The 21,154-nt window shown below is 38.0% G+C and overlaps 1 protein-coding gene across 1 annotated transcript in view; it reads right to left on the bottom strand.

Annotated features, from left to right (window-relative positions):
* Positions 1-21,154, bottom strand: part of LMNB1 (lamin B1) — a 57,961-nt gene that overhangs the window by 20,639 nt on the left and 16,168 nt on the right. Inside the window, exons 2-5 of the mRNA XM_053566086.1 lie at positions 12,119-12,275; positions 11,351-11,476; positions 8,208-8,378; positions 6,690-6,815 (exon numbers count right to left, since the gene is read on the bottom strand). Coding sequence (XP_053422061.1) covers positions 6,690-6,815; positions 8,208-8,378; positions 11,351-11,476; positions 12,119-12,275 — 580 coding nt within the window. The remainder of the gene's footprint in view (positions 1-6,689; positions 6,816-8,207; positions 8,379-11,350; positions 11,477-12,118; positions 12,276-21,154) is intronic.

Below are 21,154 nucleotides of genomic sequence, written 5' to 3'. Positions count from 1 at the left end.
TTAATTTGGACCTTTTGAACTGAGCCAGTCGCCCAAGGACTTTTCAATTCAGGTAGTGTCCTGGGTGTGTGGTTGTAGGAAGGTTTGATTTTCCTTTTCTAATTGTTGCCTGTGGGGGGGGGCGGGGTGACTTAATTGCTGGTATTTCTCCACAACTGAGACTTCAACCCAGAGTAAACTGTTTCACTAGGGTCGAACAGAGACCAGCTGAAAACAAGACAGAATCACTTAGCCCCACCACACCAAACAGGTCCCCAGTTTCTCAGGCCATAGCACTGTACAGGTCCTCGACAAAGCTCCAGGGGAAAAATCAAACGGTGTAAAACAATCAAGGGGCAGAATCAGTGAAAAAACTCTGGTAACATGAATAATCAGAATAGATCAACCCCCCACCAAGGAAAGATATGGCAGATGTAACTGAAGATCCCATTCATAAACAGCTGGCCGAGATGTCAGAAATCGAATCCATAATTTGGATTGCAAACATGATTAATAAAATGGAGGAAAATTTGGAATTAGAAATTCGAGGAGCAATTCAAAAGTCGAAATTAGAAATTCGAGGAGCAATTCAAAAGTTGTCTCAAGAATTTAACGAATTTAAAGACAACACCATCAAAGATTTTGACGCACTGAAGCAAGAATTTGCAGCCCTCAAAGATCTGAAAAATACAGTAGAATCCGTCAGTAACAGAGTGTAGCAAGCAGAAGAAAGGATTTCTGACACTGAAGACAAAGCTTGTGAACACTCCCAAACTCTCAAAGAGGAAGAGAAATGGAGAGCAATATCGGATCATTCTCTCAGAGAGCTCTGGGATAATTCGAAGAAGAGTAATATCCGCCTCATTGGAATCCCTGAAAGTGATGAAGTGGCCTCCCAAGGCACAGAGGCCCTTCTCCATGAAATTATGAAAGAGAATTTTCCAGACATGCCAAGAGATTCTGAAATTCAGATAGCAGATAGTTTCAGAACCCCAGCATGACTCAATCCCAATAAGACATCCCCCGGGCATATCATAATTAACTTCACTAAAGTTAATATGAACGAGAAAATTCTGAAAGCAGCCAGACGTAAGAAATCCATTACCTACAAAGGGAAGAATATTAGAATGACTGCAGATCTCTCTGCTGAAACTTTTCAAGCCAGAAGAGGGTGGTCATCAACTTTTAATCTCCTAAAGCAAAATAACTTTCAACCCCGGATCCTGTATCCAGCTAAACTGAGTTTCATTTATGATGGAGAAATTAAATACTTTAATGACATTCAGATGTTGAAGAAATTTGCCATAACCAAACCAGCTTTTCAGGATATTCTCAGACCTATCCTCCATAATGACCAGCCCAATCCTCTACCACAAAAGTAAACTCACTCAGAAACTTCTGATCAAACTCCAACTTCCACAGTGGTGAAAGGATTAAAAATGTCCACTGGACTTTCGAAAAACTCGATACCCAAAATTTTACCAGACTTACCAATATTCTCCATTAATGTGAATGGCTTAAACTGTCCTGTAAAGAGGCACAGGTTAGCTGACTGGATACAAAAACTCAGGCCAGGTATTTGCTGCATAGAAGAGTCACATCTTACCTTAAAAGACAAATACAGACTCAGGGTGAAAGGATGGTCATCCATATTTCAGGCAAATGGTAATCAGAAAAAAGCAAGTGTTGCAATTCTATTTGCAGACACAGCAGGCTTTAAACCAACAAAAGTAAGGAAGGATAAGAATGGTCACTTCATAGTTGTCAAGGGTAATACTCAATATGAAGAAAAGGCAATCAAGGGTATCCATATAGGGTCAGAAGAGATCAAACTTTCGCTCTTCGCAGATGATATGATTGTATATCTGGAAAACACCAGGGATTCTACTACAAAACTCTTAGAAGTGATCAAGGAATAGAGCAGCGTCTCAGGTTACAAAATCAACATTCATAAATCGGTAGCCTTTATATATATACCAACAATAGTCAAGCTGAAAAAACAGTTAAGGACTCTATTCCATTCACAGTAGTGCCAAAGAAGATGAAATGTTTGGGAGTTTATCTAACAAAGGATATGAAAGATCTCTATAAAGAGAACTATGAAACTCTAAGAAAAGAAATAGCTGAACATGTTAACAAATGGAAAAACATACCATGCTCATTGCTGGGAAGAATCAACATTGTTAAAATGTCCATACTACCCAAAGCAATATACAATTTCAATGCAATCCCTATTAAATCTCCACTGTCATACTTTAAAAATCTTAAACAAATAATACTTCGTTTTATATGAAATCAGAAAAAAACTCAAATAGCCAACACATTACTCAGAAATAAAAACAAAGCAGGAGGAATCATGATACCAGACCTCAGATTATACTATAAATCGATAGTGATCAAAACAGCGTGGTACTGGCACAAAAAACAGAGAAGTAGATGTCTGGAACAGAATAGAGAACCAAGAGATGAATCCAGCTACTTACCGTTATTTAATCTTTGACAAGCCAATTAAAAACATTCAGTGGGGAAAAGATTCCCTATTTCAGAAATGGTGCTTGGTGAACTGGCTGGCAACCTGTAGAAGGCTGAAACTGGACCCACACCTTTCACCATTAACTAAGATAGACTTTCACTGGATTAAAGATTTAAACTTAAGACACAAAACTATAAAAATACTAGAGGAGAGTGCAGGGAAAACTCTTGAAGAAATTAGTCTGGGCGAGTATTTTATGAGGAGGACCCACCCGGGCAATTGAAGCAGCTTCAAAAACACACTACTGGGACCTGATCAAACTAAAAAGCTTCTGCACAGCCAAGGACACAGTAAGTAAAGCAAGCAGACGGCCCTCAGAATGGGAGTAGATATTTGCAGGTTATGTCTCTGCAAAGGTTTAATAACCAGAATCCACAGAGTACTCAAACATATAAGCAAGAAAAGAACCAGTGATCCCATCGCAGGCTGGGCAAGGGACTTGAAGAGAAACTTCTCTGAAGAAGACAGGCGTACGGCCTACAGACATATGAAAAAATGCTCATCATCTTTAATCGTCAGAGAAATGCAAATCAAAACTACTTTGAGATATCATCTAACTCCAATAAGACTAGCCTATATCATAAAATCCCAAGACCAGAGATGTTGGCGTGGATGCGGAGAAAAGGGAACACCTCTACACTGCTGGTGGGAATGCAAATTAATACATTCCTTTTGGAAAGATGTTTGGAGAACACTCAGAGATCTAAAAACAGATCTGCCATTCAATCCTATAATTCCTCTACTAGGCATATACCTAGAAGACCAAAAATCACATCATAACAAAGATATTTGTACCAGAATGTTTATTGCAGCCCAATTCATAATAGCTAAGTCATGGAAAAAGCCCAAGTGCCCATCGATCCACGAATGGATTAATAAATTGTGGTATATGCACACCATGGAATATCATGCAGCCTTAAAGAAAGATGGAGACTTTACCTCTTTCATGTTTACATGGATGGAGCTGGAACATATTCTTCTTAGTAAAGTATCTCAAGAAGGGAAGAAAAAGTATCCAATGTACTCAGCGCTACTATGAAACTCATTTATGGCTTTCACATGAAAGCTATAACCTAAGTTATAACCTAAGAATATGGGGAAGGGGGAGAGGAAGGGGGGGGGAGGCGGGCAGAGGGAGGGTGATTGGTGGGATTACACCTGTAGTGCATCTTACAAGGGTATATGTGAAACTCAGTAAATGTAGAATATAAATGTCTTAACACAATAACTAAGAAAATGCCAGGAATGGGCGGCGCCTGTGGCTCAAGGAGTAGGGCGCCGGTCCCATATGCCGTAGGTGGCGGGTTCAAACCCAGCCCTGGCTAAAAAAAACACACACACACAAAAAGAAAATGCCAGGAAGGGTATATTAACCAGTGTGATGAAAATGTGTCAAACGGTCTATAAAACCAGTGTATGGTGCCCCGTGATCGCATTAATATACACAGCTATGATTTAATAATAATAAAAGAAATGTTATAAGCAATGTATAAAATTCCTAACTCCAGAACATAATACTGCTACCATCTATATATTATTTAAATGTATCTTCTAAAATCAGTATTTTAACAGGCTATGTCAATTTCAAATAAATTTAAGCACTTCACTAACATGAGTCATATATACAACCAAAAGGAAATTCTAATGGCCCAACAGGCAGCATGATGAAACTGATATGACTCAACAACAAACACTATTAAGACACACATAGGAGGATACTAAAAGATAACATTTTAAAATGGTTTTTTTAAAGCTCACATTTATCAACTGATAAAAATATTCTTTATCATAAAATCTATTATTAATAATGAATAGAGGAAAGGACTCTTCCCCTGCAGACAGAGAAATTAAAAACTGTTTTGGTTGAAGGGTACTTCCTTCCCATTTGCCAAGCAGTTTGCTCCTGGAAATCCCCAGCATCCGGCCTTACTAATATCATTTAAAAATCACTAACCTGAGGTTAACAAGAAAAAACTTGCAAAAATGGGAATACAATTAACAGGCAATCCAGGAAAAGGCCCTGACCTAGAGTCAGAAGATCACGTCTGTTATATGGCTACCAAGGTTCAGGGCCCACTGCTCTTTAACCACAGACAAGTCTCAGTCTCTTCAGCTGTAAAAGTAAGATCAACCTCAAGAGAACTGTACCAAGTGTAATCAAGGAGATTAAGTAGCAGCCAAATATAAAAAGACAGGAAAAAGTTAAATTAAGGGCAAAACGGTAACTAGAATACAACTCAGTAAATGGAGAAAAGCAGTAAATGTCAATTCAGCATAATAACAGAAAGACATATTTCTGGAAAGTACCTGTTAAGATAGCGACACAGTCTGAGTTTTGATGCCCCCTAGGAATCTTATCCCTCAAAACAATAATACAGAGAGGTCGGCCTTTGAGGTAGTGATTAGATCATGGGGGTGGAGCCTCTGTGATTGGGACTGGTGACCTTATAAAATGAGATCATTCAACTATATGAGGACAAAGCAAAAAGACGCCATCTATAAATCAGGAAGTGGATGGACCTCACCAGGCAGATACCCAATGTGCCAGGACCTTGACCTTGGACTTCCCAACCTCCAGAAATGCAGGCAAAAAATTGCTGAAATTTCTGTTGTTTATAAGCTACCAAGTCTATAGCATCGGTTATAGTAGTGCAAAAGGACTAAGATAAATGGCACTATGAAAAAAAGATTATCTGTTAAATTCCTGAAAGAAAATCTTTGAAGAGAGTAAGGTATAAAGGGAAAAACTGAGAACTGAGCACCATTAATCAGTCTGCACCCTCTGGGCCAGTCATTAAACTTACCTACACCTGTGCTTACTCTGAATAAACTCAAAGGTCCTTCCAGCTCTACTGTTAAATGATAACTTCAAAATACAATCAGAACAAAACAGGTCTAAAATAATTTAAAAATGAATACTGTAAAAAATGATTCGCATGACATGCAACATAAAAGCTTCTGTGTTAACTACATTTTTTAATATCCTATTTTGTAAGACTCATTTTCTGCTTTATTTCCTAAACTCCTATAATAAATATGCTCGGCTTTACAGTTAGAAAAATATTTTACCAAAAATGATAAAAAGGAAGAAAAACCTAATCAAGAGTAAACTAAAGGTTTTTCTTATGTGGGAAATTCAGAATAATATTTTCTCCCTCAAGGAAAACAGAAGCTGAAGTTACTTCCCAAGTAATTAAGGTGAGTAGTAAAATATTAAATCATGCTGAATGCATATCTGGCTGTGTCCATACACTGTATCCATCAACACCACCCTACGTTGAAACTGATCGGAAGCAGTGTCTACCTGGCTAAGGACACACCTAGAGCAAGCCATCATGTCCCAGTAGGCAGCCAGTCAACATAGCCAGCAACAAAGCCATCTGCACTGAGGTGTGCTAATGAATGAATTGATCACTAATTTTTTTTTTTTTTGAGACAGAGCATCACTATGTTGCCCTGGGTAGAGTGAGTGCCATGGCATCACCGCTCTGAGCAACTTCAAATTCGTGGGCTTAAGAGTTTTTCTTGCCTCAGCCTCCCAAGTAACTGGGACTACAGTAGCTGGTGACTACAGCCACTACCAACACCTGGCTATTTTTTTGTTGCAGCTATCGTTCAAACCCGCCAGCCTAGGTGTATGTGGCTGGCACCACTGAGCTACAGATGCTGAGCCAGTCATTAAATTCTTATTGAATATGCAAATTAATGCTACTTCCCAAGATCCCAGTTATTAAGTGGTGTAAGCACCAAGAGAATATGTCCAGAAACACAAAGCATTCACCACCCACAAAGAATTTTTACATGTTTTCCTTCACTTTGGTTTCCAGATGTTATAAAAAAGGAATGTGTTGGGAATAACACTTTGTAGACAAGAGGCTGTTAGGTCATACAACTTAGGTTCCAGGGTTAATAAATCCAGTGAATATTAGCAGCCTGCTTCCTCAAGGTCAAGTCTCTTATCTCTGTGTAATCTATTAATTGAACATCCTTTGAGTATCTGCCCAAAGGACGTTCATCCGATGCAAAATGAAAAAAATCTGGAAAAGCACCGTGAAAACCAAAGAGCATAATACCCTTATCTGTCATGAACAGAACAGTGACATTAGGAAGAACAGAGCAGGGAGACTCTCATGGTTGTGGGACCTTCAAGTTCACCTCTTTGGACAAAGATGCTTACCTCTTTCTGTAGATTAGAAAGCTGAGATGAAAGGCTCTCAATTCTCATACGACTTTCCATCAGTTCTTCCCTGGCGCTATTGACAGTAGAAGTATTCATCTCTGAGGACAGTCTGGCATTCTCAAGCTAAAAGAAGCAGCAAATCATAGTCTCATCTAGTGATCTAGCAAATTAGAACTAACAAATAAGGAAGCATGATTCAACTGCAAGTATTTGAAACCTAAGCCCTGCTGGTAAGTGGTTGATGCAACACAGGAAAAGCATCATGAAGTATGTAGACATGGTCCAAATGACCTCAAGTCTACTTGACTTTAAGACTTACTTCCTAAAACGAGTTGTAATAATGCTAATATACCTGGGTCTTTTATCCAAAGCTTATTACTTTAACATTTTACCCATTAATACTTCAATAGCTAAGATAACACTTCTATTAAGACTGGGCAACAAAACAAACAGCAACTTGACTATGATGATGTTTGTAGAAATATGAACGTCCCATATCCCTAACCCCAAAAATCCAATAAAGGATATAAAGCAATAAAAGCAGAAAATACAAACTTATAGATTATTTCAACCAGATAGAAACACTTCCTTTAAGAAGCAAAAACAGCTCCTCAGGTAAAAACAATGCGCTTTTCCTTCAAATGCCCCTATTGTGTTTGTGGAACACATGTCTGCGTCCCCTCCCTGGTCCCCTCTGGGGCCTGTGTGTGACTGATCCTAACTTGAGCTCCTTCACTCTCTAGCTCAATGCTTCGCACTGAATGCGTGTTAGATAACTGGGGTATTGTGTGTAAGCTCTCTCACTTTCACTAGCAATTACTGCTTCATAAAATGGACAAAAAGTAACATAAGTAGTTTAAGGCCATGCAATAACATGACCCTAATCTCCTAGGTCTGCACTAGTAACTTTTCAATCAAATCGTATAACATTTAACACATGGATGGGGTAAAAAATCATTTACTACGCAAGCCTATACTAATTGATGATTTTATGTATTTCTGCATGGTCTGCTAATATAAGTGAAAAGTTTCTACAACATTTTTTAAAATAAGTAATAGTTAACAGAGGAAGAAATACAGAGATTTTCCATTTGGCCTTGCTGTGGTGATCACAATCTATGTACAATGATGACATGAGGTCAAAACTAGACGCAGTCTGACATTCAATTTGCTGCTCGCTGGATGTGGAAAACAGCATCACCATATCTGTTACTGGAAGGACAGCATTTGCATGCTTGGGTTTGAGCACTATGACATGACATGAATGATCAAGGGGACAGAAAAATAAGTGCTTACCTCTAATTAAAATTGTAATAAACATACTTTCTTCTAATAATTTTTGAAATATCTAGTTTATAAAAAGCTCTACTTCCAAGACAAATCTATTTTCCACATATTCATGAAGGCAAGGGCAATTATTTAAGAAAATGAGAAGGCAAACATCAAGTAATGCTCTTCACGGTGACTGTGAAGCACTTATTTTGAGTGACCAAGTCCTGTGAAGAGAGTGCTCACTTTGGCATGGTAGGTCTGCTCGAGCTCTTCCTTGTACAGTCTCACTTGGGCATCATGTTGCTCCCTCATCTCATGAAGAGCCTGAGCCAGCTTGTACTCGTACTCAATCTGACGCCCAGAATCCACCTCGACCAAGCGCGTTTCATGCTTCCTTCTGGTCTCATTAATCTCCTGGGGGGAAAAAAAAAGGCAAGACATAAAGTCAAGTCACTTCCAAGGCTGCGCCAGTACAAGTCTGAGTGACACTGGGGACACCTGACATTTTATACCTGAATTCATGTTTGTTCTAGGGCAGGCATGTGAACAGATACTTTTGCCTCTTAGTTTTCATTTGATACAATTTTTCAGATGGAAATAATGAGAAAAATGGTAGCATCTCAAGCCCTAGGAATTTTATATCTTCTCAGAAACGTAGCTCTTTATTTCTTTGAAAGCAAGGAGTGGCCTAGATGATTTATTAAAGTACTGTAAAATTATAGATAAGTAAACAGGTAAGTATACTAAACACTAAACTAGTTATTTTTCTGAATTGTTTCACTGATAATCTTAAGGACACCTCTGAAGAAAAACACACATGGGAAGTTAAACTTAACAGGACAAATTCAAGTGAAGATTTACATATAATAAAACTATTTTCTAAGACATATGAATAGGCAGGGCAAGCTAATTTACATGACTTCTTTTAAAAACTGGTATTAAGTATCAATATCAAGTGACACAGGATCTTATCACCAATACTACTTGACTAACACAAGTACACAAGACAAATTCACTATAAAAGAATAGAAACAGTAGTCAAGATCTTCCACTCTGTTTTAAGGAACTGTCTAAAACCGGAATGGAAAATACAGGTAAGAACAAACTTAGCTTTGAAAATACAACAGATCTGTCTTTGATGACAGTAACTGAAGAAGCCACAAGGGGGAGATATAACTCGCTGAGGTTGCTGTTTGGGTATTTTAGTACACGAATTTTTCTGTGCATGTCCTCATCTCAACTATTGCACAAGTTGTACCAGACAGAATCAGAAAACCAGGGTTCAAATTCCAGTACTGCTACCAACATCCTAGTGCTCACACCTATTTCAGGAGGCAAACAACTAAAACCACAAAAATACAGAAGGTTTAATTCAACAAAGACTGAGCTCCTACTATTAGTTTGCCCTTTCTCTACCCATCTTTCTCTGCTTTTTTTCTCCTTCCTTTTTCTCTCCTCCTTCACCATTCCTAATAAGGCAGTTAGATATAGGGAGGGTGCCAAAAGCATGTATACACATTCTAAAGAAAAGAAAAATTAAAATTTTAATATTCAAGTCTGGTTAACTTCTGCAATTACAAGAGGTGCTCAACGTGACTTACACCGATAACAGAAGATGAATACAAGCCACAATGAGCAAGCACCTCCTGCAATTACAGAAGTCAAATATGACTTGAATATTATTTCTTTAATTAGTTTTTCATTTCTTTAAAACGTGCATATATATTTTTGGCATCCTCTGTATTTATTGAGAGTATATCCTCAATGTATTTAAAAACAAAACAAAAAAAAAACAACCTTAAGGAAAATATTTTAAAATCCACTCTCAAGAGGTAAAACTCAAAACTCAAAGATGCTGCTCACACGCTCTAAAAATATTAAGTTACTTTTTACTGATGCCATTTCTCATTTATTATTTTACACGGAACCAGTGACCTTACAAAGAAAAAAAATACCACACACCTGGTTGTCTACACACAAAACTAAAATTAAGTACTAATAGATCAGGAAGAATTTTAACAAAACAAAAATAGCAGTCAGCTTCGTATAACAATATCTGCTTTATAAAGCGATACTTAATAACAATTTCGTAAGATAATACTTTAGTAGTATACAGAGTATACAAAGAGTTTTCATACATATTCTACTTTGATCCTCACCATTGCTTGAAGGAACATAAGCAGTGTATTTTATTTTAAATAAGAAAGTGACTGAAGCGACTGAAGAGCTGTCTGAGGTCTGACTGCTTACCCAAGGCACGAAGCACAACTGTGTCAAAGCACTGCTATAAAAGTGATCAGATTTCTGTTAAATTATTTTTCCTCCGATTATAAAGTATCTTACTTGAAATAATGAATTCCTATTTTAAAACCATTGTCAGTTACTGTTTTCAAAATGACCCTACTTATGAAAGCATTAACCATGACATTACAGCTTAATTACAGGTTAATTCCAACCCTCTTCAATTTTCACAATATATCCATGCTGCTTTCTTCAAAAATTTATGACTTCAGTCTGGCAACAGTTGTGCCACTGCCCCTTGACTACAGTAGTTAAGGCTTATAAATATGCTATTTAAAAATTTACACATACACCTGTAAGTGCTGAGTAGCCAGACTTCCAGATGGTCCTAAATGGTTGCTGCCCTCTGCCCTCTAATTCACTCCCACAGTTCATCAGTTTGCTCTGTATGACCCATGGGAGAAAGCAGAAGTGATGGCATACGCTTATAACCTCCATGATAGGGCTATAAAAAATAATGTGACTACTGTCTCTGTTATTCTCTCTCTGCACTTGCTCTTGGGGGGGAAACCGTATCATAAGCAACCCTATGAAGAAGACCGTGGGGTGAGGAAATGACACTTCCTGCCAAAAGTTCCCTGAATGAGCTCAGAAGCTGCTCCTTCAGCCAGGTTAAAAGCTTGACTGCAACTTCCTGAGACCTGGAAGCAGAACCACACTGCTAAGCAGCTCTCAGGTTCCTGACCTTCAGAAGCTGGGGACAATAAAGGTCTGTGATATTAGGTGGCTAAATTTTGGAGTAATGTATACACAAATACACACCAATAGATAAGTAATACAAATGCTCAAGCATGTTGACAGTAATTAGCTGCTGTGGCCACGCCTTATAAGTCAGGTGAAATTATCTGATCATATCTGTTTATAATTAAATAAAGCTTGAATTCTTAGATGCAGCTTTTTAGCATCAAGCAATACCTTGAATAATCTACCTATAAAATGTCTCCCCATTCCCAAACCATATATTGTCTCTGTATCTGATACATTTTTATGGGAAAGAAATCACAAGTAAAATATTATAGCTCTCATAAAGCCTTTTCTAGAACCACTCGTTCATTCCTTTAGAAAGTAAAATTATACGTAGTTACCTCTTCATACATGTTTTTACGAAATTCTAAGTCCTCAGTAAGGCTCTGACAACGGTTCTCCAAATCCACTTTAAGTAAAGTTTCATCTGCTAACTGTTTTTTGGCAGCAGCTAAGGAGGCTTCCAACTATTACAAGGAAAAAAATGTGACAACAATTACATGACAATTAATTAGTAATAAATTTCAAATATCTATGACTCAAATAAAATCAAGCATTACAATCCTATACATTTATCAAGGTCTGATTACTTGGTTTTAATGTTTATCACAGAACCAAATAACCTGTCAAATTGGTAATGGGTGGCAGGAAAGAGAATAGACCTATTTATAGCTCACATTTCAAAAATCAAACCAGTTCTTTTAGGTGGCCACTTCTGTCTTCTCCTGAGTGCAGAGCAGCATTATAGCATCGCTTTCCCTACCTATTTCCTATTTCGGTGCACTAATGAAATAGACTTTGAGAAGAAAAGACAAAATGAGCAAGGAAGAAAGGCAGTACCTGGGTCTGCATGATCCAACTAGAACAACGGAGGGGGTGATGCTTTGTACGTTAGATAACCCTCAAAAAGGAAAGAATTAAAAAAAAATTTCCCTCAATGAATCCCCAACAATAAAAAATGATAATAATAACAAAAAGCACAAAAAAATTTAAAAAAATAAAATAAAATTTCAAAAGTACGAAATAATTTTAAAATAATCAAACTGTGGCTTAAAACAGATGTGGCAATTAACCTACCAAGTATGGCTCAAGGACAGAGTTGATCTTACCTGGGCAATTTGATCCTTCAGATCCTCCAAATCCCCCTCCAAACTTTTTTTGTCACCAAGTGCTGTAGCAAGAGCTGCATCTTTAGAATTCAGTGCTGCTTCATATTCTCGAAGCTTGATCTGGGCTCCATTAAGATCAGATTCTTTCTTAGCGTAGCTGTAATACATTTGAAAAAGCACAAGGCATCAAAGTATACCCTGGACTTGAGGGTTTCTCTCTCCCTGTTTAGGGGAGAAACAAAACAAGCAGTTTAAATAAGAGCTGCCATCAGGCACTAAATTAGAGTAACAATTTAGGAATGTTAGAGTTTCAGGCAGGTAACAACATTCTTTGTCAATGTCACACTAATAACTCCAGCTAAGAAAAGATACTTTGGAAGAAATTAAAATTTATTATTCTTAAATATTATGCATATTATAAACCAAAATACACAGGAGAGTTAAAGTATGAAATGAGATTAAGAATGAAAATATTTTAATGACTTTATAACTTAGTAATGTATCATATTGAAATGTTTTTGATATTAAGGACAAATTGACCCCAATCATACAAATACTTTCACTTTCTATGTGGCATGATTTTTAGATTTTCCCCACAACAAATAAGGGCCTCCTGAATATTCTACAGAAAAATTAATTATTTCAGTTTATACAATTAAATACGAAAACTCCTGAGTTTCAATTTGAGGTTTTTGTCTAAATATCACTTTTATTAAATAGACTTCTAAAATTAAAGGATATATTTTGTACAGTAATTAAAGGACAGTGTTTTTCTAGTCAAAATACTTCTGTTACCATCAGTTATACAAGAAAAGCCTTAATAATATGAAAATTCTCAAGATTTTTCCTTAATTAAAACAGCTACTGCAGACAAGTATTTCTACTGATGTTGGAAAATGGCTTAAAAAAGAACTGTTAGTAAAAATGGTGAAATAATCTTATGAAATTAAAATAAAATGATAAAGTAAACTGGCCAAATAATAAGCAATTACAAAGAGAAGATTGAACAGTATGCACTTTTTCACTCCTCTTGGTATCATAATCAACTATATACATAAAAGCGCAGCAGTCCTATTACACTAATTTTTCTTAAATCCTATTTTTCTTAAAACCACAAGATGGCAGGCTTTAACTAAAGATTAGTTTAGGAGGAGAGGAAAAAAATCAAATTAACTGCTTAAGAAAAAAAACAAAACACATATAGTCAAAATTTACAGCCAAAACACCTAGTTCATATAAGTGAATCTCCAGAGAAACAGAACTGATGCTTGTGAAGAAGCCACTATTTCATCCCACTATAAAAAAAACAGAGTTGGACTAGGATACATTATGATTTTAAAGTATTAAACAATACTTAGAAAAGCTACTGACTCAAAATTAATTACTTAAAATCACAAAAAACTCCACTGTAACACTAAGTTTTAAATCTCAAATCATAATGTAGCACTTTCCAATGTGACGTCTCATGACAGAAGAATGAACCTGTGCCTTCCAGGGACCAAAATGGCCAACCAAGAATGACATTGCATAAAATACGCCCATTTTACAAGCAATTGAATGCCTTAGCTTGTGAAACTGGCATACTGTATACACTACCGTCCTCATGTGTTTGACTTTATTGACTGATTTGTACAAAGCTCAAAACTCGGAATGTTGTACCACATACACCAATTGAAAGATACTGTATGTCTTACAGAGTGTAGAAAATACAAGAAGTCAAAAATTAATCTCAGGCCACACACTTAAATGACTAGAATATGAGCCATTTTTCCCACAAAATTTAAGACCAAACAAGCTAAGGAATGGTGAACTTAAATATACTACTTTTTTGTGGTACCTTGAGCCATCCAATGGTACAGGCTGGTACTGTCTCTTTTGAGTCGAGTTCTTAAGTCATGTAAAATGCTGTTATTCTGTGAAAACCTCAATTGTTCTCTTATAAATTCTTAAAGCTGTAACTTTCACCTTACTGAACAAATCAGAAGTTCTAAATGTGCCCAAAATTATAAAGAAAAGCTAGCCTTTGTATCCAGGCTCAAAAGAAAGGCAATGGCAAATTCTTATTTACCTACTTTTAAACATTTACTTGGTTTTTCCCTCTCTATTAGAGAAGCATGTAAAAAAGGCCATTAATTTCATTTCCCAGAAAGTCATTATTGACAAGCTTTAAAAACACGTACATGGTTACAAAGTTCTAATAAACCAGGAAAATAAAATGACAAGTTAAAGATTCTCTCTCCAAAAGAAATTAACGAAGGTAATTGTCCCTTAAACTTCCATCTGGGGGGGGGGGGAATCTCACACACACACACACACACACACACACACACACACACGCAAGGATCCTTTTTGAAGAATACCCAAGGGCAAGAGTGGTTCCTGCCAAAAACTTTGACCACCAGCCTAATGTCTATCTGTCATAAGGAACTACTCTCAACCACAACTCCTGAAAGAGATCTGCTTATACACTGGATCCAGAATGACAGGAGGTGAATATCTGACTCAGTGGAAGCCAATCGTTTGTCTGACCAGCAACCAATCAGACTTCTTTTCATTCAAAATCGCAGCTATACAGATCACCTTTCATCAGATGATAGTGGAGACTAGAACTAGTAAATTGTGAGAAGGTAGGACATGGTAAGTAAAAACCAAACCAAGCAGATAACCTAATGAAAGACCACATGACCCCAAAAGAACTGCTGGCTTAAGATTTTATTACTTAAAAAAGTATAACTCTAATAAAACCTTCAATAGCTTCGTATAGCAAATATAGTTCTTTTTAAAAGCATGTGTTCTGTTTTGTGTTTATGTGTGGAGCTGCTGAGATTGAAGAGAGCCTGGGTCTTGTGTCTCATCAATCCTCATCCCAACAGTCCCAGTTTTCTGCATAACGGTTTGAAAATTTCTGATCCCTGAGGATGATGCAAGATCCTTGGCATGCATGGCCACCTGGAAAGCCCGTCAGGTCTAGGCCTTGAAAAAGCTTCTGGGCCTTGGATCTCACTCCCCACCCCCCCACCCCCCCCACTCCATGCTATCTATTCTAATTCATAACTCCACCTAACTCCTAATTCATGCTCTCATTTACAACTAAACCAAATGGCATCTCCCCACCCAACCCCCTGTAAAATGTTCCTGCTTCACTGTTCCTAGCACAAAAAGTCATTTCCCTTTGGTTTCCATTAGCACTTTGTACATAATTCTCCTACAGTGCGTGAGGGTATCTTCTTTTCAGAAATTAAGATTCTATGTTTCCTACACTGGACTGTGAGCAAAATGACTTTACCTTCATATTCCCAGTAGCTGGCAATACCTGATACAGAATAGATGCTCAATAAAACTTTTGGGTTTAAAAAATGAGAGGGCAGCACCTGTGGCTCAGTGAGTAAGGCGCCAGCCCCATATACTGAGGGTGGCGGGTTTGGACCCGGCCCTGGCCAAACTGCAAACAAAACATAGCCAGGCATTGTGGCGGGTGCCTATAGTCCCAGCAACTCAGGAGGCTAAGGCAAGAGAATCGCCGAAGTCCAAGAGCTGGAGGTTGCTGTGAGCTGTGATGTCACAGCACTCTACCATGGGCGATAAAGTGAGACTGTCTCTACAACAAATAAAATAAAAAATGTGAGAAGGATACCACAGCAGACAAGCTAAATACTAAGTTTAGAGCAGTATTTTAAAATTTCACTTTTGCCTAAAATCCACCAGCATATGAGGGAAGTAGTGGGCCTCTGGTCATAAAGGACCAAGCTTTTTCCAAGGCCCAAGTCGTCAGTCCAGATCTGCCCTACAGTGCCTATGCAAGCCACCTCAGCCCACAGGCAGGACAGCAGGCACTGCAGCAGCCAACATCCTTGGTGCAGAGTAATTCAGAGTCTCTTCTGGTCAGAGGTTGGGAACACACTTCGGCTTTTTCTATCTCAAACAATGTATAGTTAATATTTACACCCACATTTACACACAAGTACAATGGGAAGTCTGGAGACTAGAGAAGGATCAGTGTAGATCCTTAGCTCTGAGACCTATTTACTTAATCCCGTCCACACTACTGAGTACTGTGTGCCACCAGAGACAGAAAGATAAATAAGACAGGGTTCTAGGCAGGGAGCATTAGCAGAGATGTTTCTTCCTTTTTCTGGACCCTCAGTGCTTCCACTGCTTATGTCACCACACTTTTGCGTGGCTTATCTTGCAGATGCTGAAGTAAAATGATGCTAAGGGGCTGAGGGTAGGGGAAGGGTACCAGCAATGGAGCTCAGGGCAGACAGCTCTTGCCGCTGTCCTTACATCCCAGGCCCTCCAGCTCCACAAATAAAATGTTCTGTGTTCACACATTTCCGGTCTTCTTCCTTTAGCCCCAGCATTAATGGAAAAAAAAGCCAATACTTCATAAGTTAACTAATAAAAGGAAGAGAATTGAATACTACCTCTGCCCCTTGCACATAAGCACCTACATTACACTGATCACAAACATCCCTGCATTGGGGGATACACTCAGCTACTCAAGAGACAGACCACTCTGAGGGCAAGGCTTGTGACTTACTGCTGTGTCTTGTGCACAGAAAACCTAAAGATAATGACTATTTTGGTAAATGCTAAAAGAAATCCCCACACACCTCCCTCAAAAAAAAGTCTCTAGTTTTTTATCCTCTGTAAAATACCTTATCTTTACTAGGAAGAAAAAAATAACTGTGACACTTCTACTAATATAATGTCTAAAATTCACATTCCTAGATATGCCCCCTATCTCCCTGCCAATTTCCCAGGCTGAATGAATCATTAAAAAAAATTCACAAGATGATGCCCAGGTCTTCAGTTAAGAGCCATAAATCAATGCCACATGAGTGGCCAAAGGCACATGGTGACCATGCAGAGTTAATATCCTGAACAAAATCTTGTTATAATTTCCTAACCATATTATTGTGTTTCATTCATTAACATGATACCTGAAGTCCAAGTGTAATTATCAGCACATAGTCATAGCACAGAAATCTGCAGAACTGACCTCCTAAAGCACACACATGAATTTGCTGCAGCTATCTCCCAAGCACAGACTGACTTGTGACAATGCCCTAGAACAGAGCAACTAATATACAAATACCAAGTTATCAGGAAGCTGTGACTAGGTGTTAGTACACCTTTTACTGTGACCACATTTCCTGGCTGGATGGACCTGCCTGATTAAACTATTTCTACCTCCAGACAAAGAGATATTACTATGTTTTCATTTAAATCCAACACATGAATCTATGCTAGAAATATGCACACTCCTGAAAATGAATTATAAAACATATCCATTTCTTCCCCACCTCCCCAGTGGTAAGATAGGATTTATTAGACAGAAAGGAATACAGAAGGAGTAAAAAGTACCAGAGCTTTTGGCAAAGGGGAAGACCTAAGTCGGACATCTCCCCCATACCCACTTATTTAAATGTTTTACAGAAAAACCAAACTCCCACTGCAGCCAAAAAAAAAAAAAAAAAGTTTTTAATAAATGTAATTGGCACTCTATCCTAACTAAAAACTTCCTGCACTAATAAACAAAGTTCACTTTCATTTCAAGTGAGCTTGAATTTCACCAGTCATATCAAGTAACCAGGTCTAATTGAGTATCTTACCATTGAAAAAAATCAGCTAGAAAGGATACATTTATATTCCTGTTAACACTCTACAGCAGTTACTCAAGACTAACAGACACAGCTTTAGTGATAAAACTATGGTTGGACTTCCCCAACAAAGCCTAGTAGTGTCTAGGACACTTACCTACCACCCTCTCCTGAGGCCTATAGGACTAACCTAAATGCAACTGGTTAACACTTTCTGAACCACTCCTGATCACACCTTCCACCACCAGCAATACCATGTACTTCACTGTTTTAACCACCTTGGTTTCTTACCTACCACCAGTTTGACCTTGACTTAATGATTTTAATTATTTCAACCCTGGCTTTGGCACTGAACTACTTGGCTCTGGAACTGTCTGAACTTCGCTTGGCCTCTGTACTACTCTTTGTTAGGATGACCCAGTCTCCCACCCCTTGGATTCCTTCTTATGGCTAGCTGTACTCTACTCCAGCTGTACTCTCTCCTGTCAACAAGAAATGCACCCAATGACAGAATTGCTGGAAAAATGAATGCTCAATGGACCTCTTAGGGAGATGCATCATTACTACCTAATAACTGTACAGTATAGTTTTCTAAAAGTCAAATCACATTCATCACATGCAGAAAATCATTCTGGGCCTAGTAAGGATACAATAACAGTAACTACTTGGAAGTGAATTAGTAAGCATATTACAACCATAAGCACTTGGTAAATAAGAAAAATAAAAATAAGACTGACCTCTTAAACAGAGAACAAAGATTGAGTGTGAAATCAATAAGTAAACTTACAGGAACAAATACTTAGAATGTAATCTGCAGTTTATTACAGAACTGTGTTAGTTAGGTAATGGTCCTTCTATTAATATTTTCTTGGTCAGTTTGTGTCAGCACCAATCACATTTCACTTCACAACCACTCTTATTTAGAAAACAAATAAATTATAGGGATGAGGAGAAAACCACATAGCTTTTCACCTGCAGTCAGGTAGCAAAATAGAAATCATTCTACATAAAACTGTTACTTCTAATCATATCCACAAAACAAGGATTTTCAAATCCTTCAAAACAGAGCCACTCAACAGAGAGAGCCAGGCCAATCAGGCCCAAATGTTTAAGATCTGTTCATATTTTATATGCCATAAGGTTCTTCCAAACAGCTGGCCGGTGGCAGCCAAACACCACTCAACACTAATGCAGTTATTCAAAGGACTAACAAATAAATAGCTTCTAGAGATCTCTTCACACCCAGAGCTCAGAATCAATGTGCCCTTTATTATCTAGCCATGGTCTAGATTTTCAGAGAACAAAGAAACTTTATTTGGAATTTCAAGTAAAAGTTATTAATACGCCCACATAAAAACCTTCTCCTAAAGCTAGATAATCTTGTTTCATAATAATAAGCTAAAACTGCACATTAAACATGAATTTTCTCCAACATTCATTCATCTTCAATACTGTCCTCAAATTATATTCCTTTTCAAAGGGAAAAGGAATGTGATCCACAATATCACTCCTGAGGAAATTAATGAACTTCCCTGAAATTAAAATAAATATAATTTAAGATACAAAACTCCAGTTTTATTATTACAATTTCTATTAACAAGGGTCTTCTCTGACATATGAAAAAAGACTAAGATGCTTTTGCACAAACTCCAAAGCTGCACAGGTTCGTTTCTAGTGACAATAAAAGTCGGCTCCTCATTGAATAAACTGATCTGTCAACAAATTAACAACCACCTAATCAGACTCAGTCAAACCCTAACTGAAATCAGAGTAAAATTAAGAAAAAATTTGGTTCTGGACCACAGAACCATTTATTTGAACAAAAGAAGGTCAACGTGATTATAAGTAGACACTACAGTGTAGAAAGACTTTTACAGATTTACGTCCTAAAAAAAGGAGCAAGTTATGTTTATTAAAAAAGCCAACAACCACTCCTTCATCACTTACCTATTACGTGCCAGGCACTGATCTGGGGGATTGAAAACCAGCGGTGAACAATACCAAGTCCCTGCCCTTATGAAGGTACCTTTTAGTGGGGAAGTCACACAATAAACAAACACATGTATGTCAGGGGGTAATTGGTACTTTGAAGAAAAATAAATCATAATAAGGAGTACAGAAGAAGAAGGGAGAAATGATAATTTTATGTAGTATGGTCAAATAGAGACTAATTTTATGCCTGTAATTACCACCAACAGCCGCTTGTTCACAAAAGAAAAACTATTTTCCAAACCTACATTTTATTCAGCAATACAAATACTAGTATCATTTGTCATTTCACTGCTCCTGTATAAATTATGTGTAACCCAACCTTATGGGAAAAGAGCCTCCTACAAAAACGATAACTAAGTCAATAATGATCTTGAGGAAGCCTCAGAGTAACAGGAAACGTGTGCTGCACGAGGAAGCAAAATCAGGCACTAGCTAGCCCTGTCCACAATGAGATTCCACTCTCATAAGGGCATCAAGCAATCATACAAAATTGTCTCCACAAATCAAACTTGTCAGAAACCTTCCCGACAAGTTCTGAGAAAGAGAAGAAAGTACACAGTGCTTCAAGAACACATGATGTGACTGCTAGAAAAATGACACATCCAACACATGCCTCCACTATTACATCCCCCCTCTCAGAAACCAACTAAAAATAGCAAAGGCACAAATTCACATTGAAAAACACTGAAGAGGAAGTGACAAAATTTTGGAAGCTGGAAAGCAGATGGTGACAACTAACTTAGCCAATCTAAGAGTGCTGAGTCCTAAGCCAGACACAGGGATACCTGAAAAGCAACCTAATTTATACTGACTGCAGCCACCACTGGCAGCAGAGATAGTGCTGGCAGCAGAGTGGGAGCACTCTGGAAGTAGAAGAACTAGCTAAAAATATCATATTTAAGAAGCAAAGCAGACCTCTACTCTACTCCACCTTTTTGGCCCAAAGGCCCCTCATCCACCAGAGCAGAAGACAAAAGGTTTTCTCTGAGGACCTAAGTAATTACCCAGCACAACCAAAGGCACCAGTTCCATACTTTAAAAAATAGAGGAATTCATTGAACTCTGACAGAATGCTGAAATTCCCAGCCCTCTAAACACACAGTAAACACAGGCCTATCTCCCCTGGGACAAGTGTCAAAGCCTAAGAGAGAAGACCCGAAGACACAGACATTGAGTGTCCCCAATGACAAAGCCATTTCACCTACAATGAAGCTTGGTCAAAAAGCTCCACTCATCAGCAGCGCCCATAGCTCAGTGGGTAGGGTGCCAGCCACATTCACCAGCTTCAAACCCAGCCTGGGCCTGCTAAATCAACAATGACAACTGCAACAAATAAATAGCCAGGCATTCTGGCGGGCACTTGTAGTCCCAGCTACTTGGGAGGCTGAGGTATGAGAATCGCTTGAGCGCAAGAGTTTGAGGTTGCTGTGAGCTGTGACAT

This window comes from Nycticebus coucang, chromosome 17, assembly GCF_027406575.1.
Source record: "Nycticebus coucang isolate mNycCou1 chromosome 17, mNycCou1.pri, whole genome shotgun sequence".
Classification (NCBI taxonomy): Eukaryota; Metazoa; Chordata; class Mammalia; order Primates; family Lorisidae; genus Nycticebus; species Nycticebus coucang.
The sequence above is the reverse complement of the archived record's forward strand: the minus strand, read 5'-3'. Positions and strand labels throughout refer to the sequence as shown.